A 13,828-nucleotide genomic window follows, 5' to 3' on the forward strand; every position below is an offset into this window, starting at 1 on the left:
AGCTCTCCAAACAAAATGGTGAAGTTTTGGTGTCCCTTCCATATTCCAAACCGCCTTCCACACCTCACCATTATCACCTTACTCAAATCCAGCTTAAAAGCCATTAAGCCCTCCTTACCATCACCCAACCTCTTCATGTTGTGAAAAATCTCACAAGCAATCATAAGCTTACTAGAGACAAAATCATAGAGATAAGATTTGAGAGAAAATCTTTGAGCCTAGTTGCCAACGTCTTAAAAATCATCTTATAAAGCAAACTTATACACCGAAAATCATCCATTGGTTGAGGATTCAAACTTTTGGGTATTAATATGATACAAGTCTTGTTCGGCATATCTACCTTCAAATCCTCCCACCAATCTTTAATGAAAGTCACAATATCATGCCCCACAATATGCCAACATTTTTTATAAAACAAAGCATGTATACCATAAACCCGAGAGCCTTTTCTGGATGCATTTGAAACAGAGATTCATGTACCTCCTCAATATTAGGTTCGACCACCAAGGCCTCATTGGTCGTGACCAACACTTTGGACAAAAAACTTACAAGTGTTGCATCAATGTTCGAAGAGAGAGAAGAAGAAATTAGTGAAATAATCAGAAATAATATTGCTTACATCCGCCTCACCATCCCTCCACACCCCTTCATCATCTTTGAGCTTTTGAATTGTATTGCGTTTTTTCCTCTGGCTCGCCTTATGATGAAAGTAGGATGTGTTTTTGTCTCCGTCTCTCATTTCATTTTCTCGAGCTTTCGCATGCCAATATGTCTCATGTAAATTAGGTCATCTAACTCTCGAACAATCTCCTTACATTTCTGTATCATTTTCCCATTTGGAGTTTAATTTTGCCACTTGTAATACCTCCTCTTTAAGCTCTATGCACTTCTTTGCATCTCCAAATGTTATTGCAACCCGCCCCTTCAAAGTCAATGCACAACCATCCACTATAACTGTGATATTCGACACCCTATTATTACTCCAAGCTTGCTGAACTATATTCTAACAATCAGGATTTGATAACCACAAAGCTTCGAAGTGGACACGCTTCCTATTCCTGCAGCCTTGCTGCATCGAACCTGTAGCAAGTAAAATCAGAATGTGACCCAACCTATAAATGGGAAAATTCCTCACCCACGGATGAGGAAACAGAATGCCCCGTCTTTCACATGCTAAGAATCGATCCAATCTTCAATTTCCCTTATCACCATTTGCACATCATTTCCCTATTGTCAAGCGAAATTGCCACCCCTATACCCCAAATCAGTGAGCTCACACAATTCTACTGCTTCCCGAAAAGCATCAATTTTCTTTTCCATCTAACCACACCACCTTCTTTCCTCCAAAGCATGGAGTATCTTATTGATATCACCGAAGAAAATCATCAAAATCAAAATAGCACACCTAATCTCCTTCATCAAAGCCCAAGATAGATGTTTATTCGAGTCGCCGGCCACCCATAAATCCTCACTGCCCCCATAAAAGAACATCACAATCATCCCACACCTCCACGGCAACATAATGAAATAGCACACCTAATCTCCTTCATCAAAGCCCAAGATAGATGTTTATTCGAAGTCGCCGGCCACCCATAAATCCTCACAGCCGCCCATAAAGGAGCATCACTATCTTCCCAAACCTCCACGGCAATATGGTGAACCGAATAGGATATGAGTTTAACATTTAACTCACTCCACCGAAAATCAATTCCTCCCGATAGCCCTATACTACTCAAACATAAACCATCTGTAAAACCACATTTTACTTTAACTAACTGATGTTTTTCTACATCGATCATATTTTCCATTAAGAAAACCATGTTAGGCATATCTCTCTTACACCATCATTGAAGAGTTTTAAAATTTCCAGGGTTGCCTAAGCCTTGATAGTTCCAGCTGAATATTTTCATTGTCCTTTGCTATTAGGGGAGTAATTTCCCCGTCAATGTCACCAAGCACTTTCATCTTTTTCCCCATCAGAGCTCTCTCGTCCATCTCCACATCAGCCCCATCAATCCCCAACTAAGCATCCATGAAATTATTCCTTTTTCCCCCCAAAATAACTCTATCGCTTTTTAAGACCCCTCCCGTTTTTTCTCACTCCTTGTCTTAACATTTTGAGCTTTCTTCAACACCTTCTGCACGTTTTAATTAGTAGGGACATAACAACCAATAGAAAAAGATAATATTTCAACCATATTAGTAGCATTGTTCCCTCATTTTGACCACCCACTAACTCCTCACTCACATTTTCACCTCCCTCAAATTCTCTCTCATCATTATTAGCAATAATTATCCCCTCCACTCCATAAGTTCTTTTCACTGCCCCCATAATAATATGATCTTTATTAATAATAGGAACATGTGAAATGTCATTCATACCATGTGTGGGTGTAGTATCCAGCCTCGACCCACAAAGAGCACGTTACCCTTTAATAAGCGCCTCGTGCTGAGACCTCGCCTCCCCAACTTCTAATGAAACTTGCTCCTCCCTCTTACCATCCCCAACACTTTTTCTCCCAGCCTCCCACACAATCATCTGTCCGCCTCCTCTCCACGTCGAACTATCAAAATTTAGGTTCCTCGATCAAGCAAGACCAGAAGCGTCGTGCCTCCTCTTGTTTCTTGATGCTCCCCCGACGAGGTGAAGCTTTGAGACACGCTCCCCACTTCTTCTCCTCTCCTCTATGATCTTCAAGCACATCATAGGATCATGCTCAGTATGCCCTATTAACCTGCATACGTAACAAAAGGTCAAAAGCCTCTCGTACTTGATTTGAATCTGGACCACTTTACCACTGCTATTACGAATTGGCTAGATACGTTGCAATGGTTCTGTGATATCATAATGATCTTTGCTCTAGCAAATTTATCCATAAAACTCCATCAGTATCCACCTTTACAACCTCCCCAATAATGCTATCAATTGTTCGGATATGATTCTCAAATCGTGAGTCAAGGGGTAAATTATAGAGTCTGACCCAGAACGGGATATGATTAAGAACAATATCCGAGGGTTGCACTCCTCCTCAAATGTTATTCACAACTAGGGGTGTAAGTTATTTGGTAAAAAACCAAAATCTGAACCAAATCAAACCAAATTAATAATTTGGTTTTCTTCGAAATTCGGGTTGGTTTGGATTGAAAATTTTCATTTTTTCGGTATTCGATTTGGTTCAATTTTTATTTTAAAAAACAGAAAAAAAACCAAACCAAGCCGAAGTTTGCATATCCTATAAAGGTTATGATGTTTTTATCAATTACCTTTAGTTCTAGTACTTCAATTTTAAGCTTAGTTGTGATTTGAAGTAATTCTTCTATGTTTGATGATTTGAAACTTGATAATTTTCGTATTATTTGTAAGATCTGAAAAACATTTTTTTTCCATCATACAAGAATTTCAGTTTTTTTTTTGTTTTGGTTTGATTTGGTTTTGGTTTTGTAATTTCGATTTTGTTTGGGATACATTTTGGTTTGGATTTGGACTTGAAATATGAAAACCGAATTTACTTTGGTTTGTTTTGGTTTTACCCAAAACCAAACCAAAAACCGAACTTACACCCCTATTCACAACTACTAGATATGAATCGAAAGTCCACGATCTACCCTCCATAACCTTCAACTAATCTCTCGCCTACACAAATTGGATCACAAACAATTTGTTTTTAATCTGTTGAAACAAGGCATCCTTCTAGGTTACCCATATTTGATTCATGGTCCTTTTAAACGCCTCAAAGTTATATGGTCTTCTGTCATAATTCTCCCAACCATTGCCGCTTCAATGCTTGGGTCAACATCTTTCTAACTCATATCATCGAAAGCAACAAAACTCTCCTCCACTTCAGCAATTTTCAAGTACGACCATCTTACCATTATGTCATTTGCCATCAACAACGATCACCCAATCCCTCGATAGGGACAATCGACTCACCCAAAGAGACAAAGATTCGAAATCCAAGACTACGCACTCCAACCCTAACAGACGACTAGAGAGAGACTTTTGTGATTAGGATGCAAACCTTCTCGAGTGCTGAGACAATTACTTGCAAGCTCCTAACCAATTGACAAGGTAAAATAAACTTTTTGAACTCATAAATTGCCTATTATCTTAATTCTTAAGGCAAGATAACTCACTTATACAAACACATTTTATGAGGACTCAAAATATTTCTCTTTTTACCAGACTTGATTCACTTGGTGGAGATTCCACCTAATGAAAATAAGGTCAGGAGTTCGAATCCCACCAGGTGTTGGGCACTTGGAGGAGGATTCATTTTTTCATTCCCCCTCCTTCCAAGTTCTTGGGCTTCTGGGTTGAGCCTTGTGCGAGGGTAGCCAGAGGTTATTCATCTTACCAATAAAAAAACACAGGTTCCACGCACGTTCCTCCATTTTTTCTTCTATTGCTGCCAATGCCACTTTTGGTAGTTTCACATATATAGCAACAATTCAACTTTTGGTATAAGAAACAAATTTAGTTGTCACTATTACCTTTATTTATCTTACTAAACTAATACCATCAATTATTCACCAACCCACCTTTTATTATTAAAGGGGTACTTTTACTTTATTAATTGTTCAATTTTGTCTCCCACTTTAGTAAATTAGAGGGTACCTTTATGCTTAATTACCCTCTTTTTCCTTTCCTTAAAAATGTGTCCAAACCTGTTGTTGAAATAAATAAAAATCTCTATTTTTGACTTTATAAATAACTTGCTAACGGTTTTTCAACTTGATTAGAAGCCAAAATAAACTTATGAAGCAAATTTTCTCCTAGTTTTGGCTTGGGTGTACGAACGCCAAAATAAATATATGCGGCAAATTTTCACCTATTTTGACTAAGGGTGTTCATAGGTAGTTAATGTTTCGAAATGATATTTCAGTTAGGTAATTGAAAGTTTTGATTCGTCATTTTTGTGAACCGTAACCATGTCCGTTCAAATCAGTAACCACCTAAGCGATTACACGATACTTGGGTACGATTTTTCAGTTAACTATTAACCGTTATGCAAGTTTTATTAGTTTAGTTTACTTAATAGGTATATTAGAATTTCACTTTTTCCCAATGTAGATAATGTAACAATAAGTTGAAGAAGCCAACATCAAAAAAAAAAAAAAAAAAAAAAAACACTAATACATAAATAAGTATTGACCGCCAACTGATATATACAACACTAATACTACTCAAGTTGGCAATTTATTCTTATTTATGTTGGAGGCAGAGCATACTTGTTAATGAACTTACTGCCAACTTGGTACTAATTATTCATGGCCAACATAAAAATAAAATTAATACATAACTCAAGTTGTTGGCGTTGAATACTCAAGTTAAAGGAGGTAGAGAGTTTACAACCTTAATTAAAAATGGTATTATTTAGAACTTACCGACCTTTTCTTTATAGAGATCAAAATAGTACTACCTACTAACTTACAAAATGCATTTAGTAATAATTAATAATTAATTAATCTAATTCTTATAAAAAATTAAAGACTAGTAAAACAAAATAAACATATTCAATTTTCGATTAATCGTTTTACAAAATATCACAACTGTAACCGTAAAGTTTAATTGTGATTTTACCGGTTCGATAACCGAACTGTTTAATCCATATTTTTTCAGTACGATTACCGCCCATTTTAACCAGCTTTTTAGTTTTTCGATTTCGTTTTCTGTAAGCACCCCTAGTTTTAAGTGCTTAATCCTATTTCTGCTGGAGCAGTTGATAATTCAATTTCTCTATTATTTTCGTATCCATAATAATGCGAAAAGAAGTCCCGACTCCAAGTTGTTCAACACAAGAATAGTAGAATAGTAGCGTTGAGCTTCTTGACCCTTTGCATTAGGATCAGTTAGTTCTATTACTTGACATGGGCATGGAAAGGATATAGCTCAGCGGTAGTCGGTAGAGTGTCACCTTAACATGATTGAAGTCATCAGTTCGAGCCTAATTATCTTGGTGTGCAATAATTCAAAATCGACTTGAGTCATACTGAAACCTGAAAACAAGAACATAAGCCATTGACTAGAATGAAAATCTTGTATCTAGATAGAACAAGACCGAAATAATTCAAAGCTAACCATAAATTAGAACTAGATAGAACCAATTACATCAATTTTTTTTTTTTTGTAATTTCTTTTTTGTCCTAGTCTTTGCCTCTCTATATTTTTATTTTTTGGGTAGCTTAAAACAATGCCATCTGCCGGCAAGAAGCAGGTTGAATAATAGAATGGTATTCCTTGAAATGAAATTGAGAGCATCCCATCCAACTACCTTAAACCTTAACAATATTCATCTCTTTTCTTCTCCTCTACTCTTGTTGAAATCTTGAACTAGTGTATTCTTAAAAACATTAGTAAGTTTTGACCACACATAAAAAGAAAAAATGTAAGTGCTCCCTCAACAAAATCTAGTGCTCAGGCTGACTTGTGTTGGACTTAGACTTAAGAGAGGTCCAACTTCCACGTGAGAACCAAATTCCACGGACACAAAACACTTTCTGGGTTTTCTATATTATCACTCAAGTATGGAAGCCGTATAGACGAAAGTCTTGTATGTGCATCGCATTAAAGAAAACAACTTCTCAATCAGATTCCCTAAGAAAGCTTATTCTTTTATCACAAACATAAAAATAACATTTTAAAACTAAAGTTAAAACCCCCACACAAAAGAAAAAATATATGCAAGACATTCTCTCTCTCTCTTAAGTCTTACCTTCAATTGATAAAGTTTTGCTAGTCAGTCGACAACCAGCCAGCCCAGAAGAGAATCTGCATGATGCAATTTATATTCCAGCTGACTAACCCCTATGTCCTTTAGCAAACACATATTCTCCATTTGGAACAATAAAAATTTAGAGCAAATATGGTGCCCCTATCCTATTTGAAGTGTTCAAGTTCAGCCAAGTCAAAGAAGGTTGACTCGGCCTTCGGAACATACTATAGGACATTAAGGTACAAGAACAAACTATATTCTCAATTCTCAACCCATCTAAATATGTAAACCTACCATAATATATTTGTCATCTAATATCTTTAGCACAAATTGCTTTAAATTATAACTTTCAACATAGTTTGATTGAACATAGGTTGGTTACTTTACTGCTTTCAAGCTACCTAAAATAAGATATCTTGAGGTCTGAAACACTCTTAAAAAAACCTCCAAGAACCTCTACTTTTAAAAGAGGGGGCAAATCATTAATCTAGGTCTCTATTTGAAGTATTTTTGATCTTACTTAATGGCTCCATAGTTCTAAACTAAACCTTCCACTAAAATTATATGGGCTTGAGTTTAAAGAGGCCACCATTTCCACTGAAGTGGACCCCAAGCACAAAGAACCATCCAAAACACTAAAATAAGCAAACAAAGTTTTAGAGATCAAGTGGCTTATATTATGTCTTATCAAACAATATTCTAAGGCAGGACGATAACTTGAAAATGCAAAGTTATACTCTCAACATGCAATGTGGCGTGATTAGACTAAAACTTTGCAGAATCTGGATGATAATGTTTTTTTTTCCATAAAAGGTTTTTGCTTAAATCGCACCCACCATAAATACCCATCTTCCTTCTTCTTTCTCTGCATCAATGATAATAACTTAAGTGTCGTTTTCACTGTCACAAAAACCTTCAAAGAGGTTCACCATTGAGAGGAAAAGAGAAAAAACAAAATATTCTGAGGTTCTCTGTGATTTTAACATATACCCAAAACACCAGCTTCAAATATTCACTACTAGCCTTGCTCCCTTGCCAGAAGCTATAGCTTTTGCCAAATATACAGATTACAGCCTAGCTTTCCATTTCCTCCCCACTCGGCTTCGTCTACGCCTACCCCTACCCCCTCCAAAAAGAAAATAATAGAGAAACAGTTGTTACTTGCTCATTAGTGATCCCAGTAGCCGCATATCGGGTAAAAAAAGGTATAGAAAGTAGTAGCGCATTGTCCTTTACATGATTAGTATATATACCAAGGTCTTTGGCATTGGACTTTGATCTATTGTCCTCCTACAGTCTTCCCTCAAAACCTTCTTTTTTTTGGAAAATTACGATATAACTCCATATATAACATATACATACATACGTACATACATACATACATACCTGCAGGTTCACTCTTACACCATGAATCTATCTTACCCCCTCTGCAAACAAGTTCAACCTCTCATTAGTTTTCCTGGAGGACTTAACACAAACTCCTTGAACTTTCACAGCAGTTACAAGGACAAAGTGGTGGTTGTAATGGGAGCAACAGGGACTGGGAAATCCAGACTATCCATAGACTTAGCAACTCATTTTCCAGCTGAAATTATAAATTCAGATAAAATACAGGTTTATAAAGGGCTGGATATAGTCACTAACAAAGTGACGGAAGAAGAGTGTCGAGGGGTGACCCATCATCTGTTAGGGATAATAGATCCTGATGTTGATTATAACGCAGCTCATTTCCGACATGATGCCTTGAGTGCGATAGAATCCATCATCGAACAAGACAAACTCCCAATAATAGCAGGTGGATCAAACTCATTCATTGAATCACTAGTGAATGATGATCCTTATTTTGCATCAAGGTATGATTGTTGTTTTCTCTGGGTTGATGTAAACCTACACATTCTCCGAAGCTTTGTATCAAAACGGGTTGATCAGATGGTTAAAGCAGGTTTAATAGATGAAGTAAGGGGGATTTTCGACCCCGAAGCCAATTATACTCACGGAATACGACGTGCAATTGGTGTTCCAGAAATTGATCGTTTCCTCAGGGCTGAAGGAATTGTAGATAAAGAAACATTGGACACTCTCCTTCAAATTGCCATTGATGAAGTCAAAGAAAATACATGCAAGCTAGCAAGTCGACAGCTTCAAAAGATACATCGCTTAAGAGATTTTTGGGGGTGGAATTTGCATCATATTAATGCTACAGAAGCATTTCTAAAGCAGGGAGAAGATGCTCATGAAGCATGGGACAGACTCGTTGTAGGTCCAAGTGCCATGATCGTGGCGCAGTTCCTTTACAGATCAAGCAGCGTGCAAAGTATTTCACAACCACCAGCCACATCTGTTATTGCAAGAACAGTACAAACTATGCCAGCTATGGCCACTGCCACACATTAGACAACACAAGGTCATGAATCATGATAATTGATAAACATACACCATCCATCAATGCTTCTTCTTGTTGTGTGCCTCTATAGATTGGAAGATTACCCCATAAAACTCTGAAAAGGAATGGAGCAAAACGAAACCAAAAAAGAAGGGAATATTGGTTTACGAGAAACATTGCTATCAGGCTGTAGAGAAACCAGTACAAGTGATATGAGTTTAGAAATCAGAGTCTGACGGCTGCAACGGCGCACGCAAACAAAATATCCGTACAGTTAGGCTCAGTGAGGTAGTAGGCCTACCCCTTTGTAGCCTCCAATTTAGCATATGAGGAATAATCCAAATAAGACTTGTGGTTACCCACAATCACTTGAAAGGAAGGCCTAAAAGTGTAGGAGCCCATACAAAAATGTAATGGCGTTTTGGCTTTTTAATATGCCCGCCCCCTTGCATTTTTTTTGTCTTTTCATCTATTTTTTTTTTTTTTTTCTTTTTTCTGGTAGGTTTGTCGTTTGCATTTATTCCTCATTTTTATCTGCATAGGAACAGTTTCAGTGTGCCTCAATGAGTTATGATACGTTTTGCTATTACTCTCTTCTTTTTTTTAATCGTTACATTTTTCTAAAATGATTATTTCTTTTTAACTTTTATATTGTTCAAACTTTTCTTATTTTAGGTACTTACCCCGCCAAAAACTAATACCATTATATTTGTTTTTCTCTTTTTTAACGTTTTCACTTTCTTCCACTATTTTACATTAAATGGGTCAAAAAGTATCATTTAGAAAACTTGAAGTATCACGGCCTAAACTCTTGTGCAAAACACAAAGTCGAATATAATAAGACAGAGAAAAACCGGTTTGTTTGTTGCCTATTTTACTACATTTTTTGTGGCCTATTTATATTGTTGAACAACCAAAAAATTATTTTTGGTAGTGTCTTATTGACTTTTGCCTATTTTGTAGTCATCTAGTTTGTAATGATAGAGTATAAATCTATTCCTGGGGCCTCAACCATCAGCTTAAGCTTTTGGTTGAGTTGGTCCTTTGACATGGTATCAAAAGCCAGCGTGACAAAAAGGTCACGGGTTCGAATCTCATCTACCCCTTCTTTCTCAGTGGAATATTTAGCGTCAAGTATGAGGGAGGCCTGTGTTGCATCCACACTTCAAGCCCAAAGGGCTCTTGCGTGAGGGGGCGTGATAGAGTATAAATCTATTCCTAGGGCCTCAACCATCAGCTTAAACTTTTGGTTGAGTTGGTACTTTGACATGTAAATCAATAGCTAGGAACCAGCAAAACGTTTTGCCAAATATGTTTATAAACAACAAATGCTACCAGAATCAACATAAACTGCCAATAAAAATATATAGTTCATCAAATCAGCCAAGTGAAAACAGCAAAACAAGGCCACGGTTAAATCTCATTGACCATTGAATTGTCTTAGATATGGAGGCTTAAAAAGCTGAAGTAAGTTCTCATCAAAGCATGTTGACCTTGATAGGACTTGATTTTGGTCCTCAACATGACCCTCCACCTTAGCATGTTATAGTCAAAATATAATAATTACAGGAGTTCCAATCAATGAACTCTGGATGCATCCTAACATGATATAATCTAATCACCCTGTTAAGTGCACTGTACACACAAGCATGTTCAAGAATCATGCCATAATCTTATCACATATAGAGGAGTGATAAAACACTACCACTCGCCAGGACCATAGTATAAAATAAAAATTATTGGAGGGTCTAATAGAAAATTATTTATTTGTTTTTTTTCTAGTGATTATAGTTGTACTTTTTGACAGAATTAAGTATGATTTTGCAAAAATAAAAATGGGTTGATTTACAAATAACAGTTGTCTCAAACCCATTAACAGTGGTTGATTTATAATAACAAGTGTTTAAAATGCACCAAAAAGGGTTTTATAAATGACACTTTTTGGAGAAAAAAGATTGGCAAATCACGCTAATCGATTTAACTTTTACTTTTTCAAACGATACAGTTCTACTTTTTGACAAAAAGTAAGAGTTAAAACAGAAACACGGGTTGATTTATATATAACAAGTGTCTCAAACACATAAACATCGATTGATTTCTATAATAAGTTATTCAAATACACAAACAAAAGTTCTTAATAATCGATTGTATTTTTTAAGGAAAAAAGATGATGAAACACATTAATTGATGCAACTTTTACTCTTTTTCAGATAAGAATTTTTTTTTTGTTCAATTAATATACTTTTACACATTTTTCTTTAAATCCTCCAACAATTTTTATTTTGTACTATGATCCTTGCTAGTGGCTTTGAAACCCCTAGTGGATAGCGATATTTATCACTTCTAATCACATATATTCTGATGGGTCCCTCTCTAAAAAAAACTACTGGAAGGAGAGGTTAAAATTATTTCTTTCTTACTAATATGCATACCGTCAGGATAGACCTGCCTTCCATGCTACGAAATGTTCCACATTCTTTTCTGTTTCTTTTGATTTTTTTCCTTCCCTTTCTGGTAATGCAAGTTTTAGATCAACTATATAATAAACCCACTATCTATGTTATTCCTAGAATTTAAATAATAGTTCCATGACAGCTACATGCCTACATTGGAAATAGAAGTGGTACTCAAGTCTCATTCTTTTCCTATTGCAATCAGGCTTTCAACGATGCAAAGGCAACACCTTAAACTATAATGAGCTTTCTTTAAAGCTTTTAGACGACCAATTTAACTCATCTTTGTCATTTTCTTATGGCTTAAATCTAATGCCCATCAAATTACCAATAAGAAATGATCACTTGTGAATTATCATTGGGATTAGGACTAGGGTTTCTAATACTAACATTTTTAGATGCATAATAGCATTTAGTATGGTACATTATATTAGACATCAAAAGGTTTAATCTCACTTTAATATGAAGGCCCAGTTATAATATAAAGCCCACAGGAGAAAGTCAATGAAAGTCAAAGATAACCAAGATCCCGAGGAGATGAAAGTCAAGGAAGGGCATAGGTACAAGCAGTTAGAGAATAATCACGAGATGAATCCACATAACGAAGAAGGTGCACTACAGTTATTCAGCGCCAGAAGATGGTTGGGATGTGAATCAAAGATGATTAAACTGTTGTTCCTCCAAAGATGCATGGAAGTCATGTATCACGTTGCTTTATAAATATAAGAAGGATTATCAAGTAGAATACAATCATCACAACAGACAACAACTTATTACTCTTTTCCTAGTTAGCGTAGCCTAATATTAGCCTAGCTAACCCCCTTCTGGGTTATAGTTTAGTTCACTAGATTTAGAACATACCCTGGCGCCAAGTTATGTGATTCTCCAGTTAAAACAATAACTCATAATGGAGGTAATAATCTTCATGTTTTCACTTCAATTGTCTACCCTGGCTTATCCTCATATGTGTTGTAAGATTTGTCCTTAAAGTTTATGATGTAAATGGGAATGTTTTGCTATAATTAATCGATTAATTATTGCATTTTGTTCTATTTAATACTCCCTCCGTCCCTTAATAGAGTGCCCATTTCTTTTTTGGACACTATTCAAAGGTAAAGAAAGCCCTCAAAAAATATTTCTAATATATAAGAAAAAACATAGTCATGTGGGGTCTTGTTTAATTCGTCTCATTACGTACATTAAGAAAATCAAACTTTTATAATTTTTACTATTATGAAATTAAAGATATTAACGATACAAAACGTGCATTGGCAAACGTGCATTGGAGAAATGGGCACTCTATTTAGGGACGGAGGGAGTAGGTGTTATAGTTTAACCAATCAAATTCCAACAAAGTAGTTAGCAAGATTTTATCTAATTTAAACCGGTAACCCCCGGAGATTAAGCCTCTTGTGGCATTGAGTATCAAACTATTGGATGTGCATTGACTTGTTTGCAAAGTCAACAAACTAATTTCGCACCAACAAGTTTTTTGGCGACTACAGTGGGAGGAGAAAGATTCATAATCAAATTGTCAAATTCCTTCTTCATAACTTTTACAATGCTGCATACACGTTCTAGAAAGAATAAAGAATTTGCTCAAGGTGAATTAAGTTTCCAAAATATATGGAAACTAGTGGTTCAATCCCATCAGAGACTAGGGCGCAAGGGAACAATGGTGAACCAATTCATCATGTTCTGGAAGAGTCAAATAAAGAGATTCCTGAAAGGGAAAACTCATCTCCAAGTAGTATTGATCGTGGATTTGTACATCAATTGTATGGAAAGTTCGCATAAATAGTAAAACATTTAGTATTAGAGGCCAGAGACAGTGGCGGACCCAAAATTTTAAAATCGGGGGTACTGTAAATAAACTTGGTCACAATATTGGCAAATGCTAACGAGTGTTTTGGGACTATAAAACATTGTTTAAATCGGGGGTACTATAAAACAATGTTTAAAAATTAAGCTCATAATTGCCAAAATATGAAAATAAATAAATATTTCAAATACAATTATACTTTCTTCCAAAAATATGCGAAATTTTCCCCCAGCTGATTCTAATAACAAAATTATTTCTCTCTTTCTACCATTTTCAAAATTAATTCCCTAGATAACGTCCACATAGGACTGAAAGTGATTTTTTTTTTCTTTTTAGTATTAAACAAAACCGCTAAAAAAATAGCGGTTAGTTAAGATATAACGCTACTTCAATTAGTGATATTGCTTTAATAATGGACCTTTAATCAAAGTAGCAGCTCATCAAAATTGATACCACT

The 13,828-nt window shown here is 35.8% G+C and overlaps 1 protein-coding gene across 1 annotated transcript; it reads left to right on the plus strand.

Annotated features, from left to right (window-relative positions):
* The first annotated feature begins 7,443 nt into the window (after positions 1 to 7,443).
* LOC104906803 (adenylate isopentenyltransferase 5, chloroplastic) lies at positions 7,444 to 10,042 on the plus strand. Its single transcript, XM_010695618.4, has one exon. The coding sequence runs from the start codon at positions 8,121 to 8,123 to the stop codon at positions 9,105 to 9,107; it is 987 nt and encodes a 328-aa protein (XP_010693920.1). The 5' UTR covers positions 7,444 to 8,120; the 3' UTR covers positions 9,108 to 10,042.
* The last annotated feature ends 3,786 nt before the right edge of the window (positions 10,043 to 13,828 follow it).

Source organism: Beta vulgaris, chromosome 3, assembly GCF_026745355.1.
Source record: "Beta vulgaris subsp. vulgaris cultivar EL10 chromosome 3, EL10.2, whole genome shotgun sequence".
Taxonomy (NCBI): domain Eukaryota; kingdom Viridiplantae; phylum Streptophyta; class Magnoliopsida; order Caryophyllales; family Amaranthaceae; genus Beta; species Beta vulgaris.

Excerpts from the sequence above, each read along its gene's own strand:
- LOC104906803 (XM_010695618.4), top strand. The coding sequence starts at position 8,121 with ATGAATCTATCTTACCCCCTCTGCAAACAAGTTCAACCTCTCATTAGT.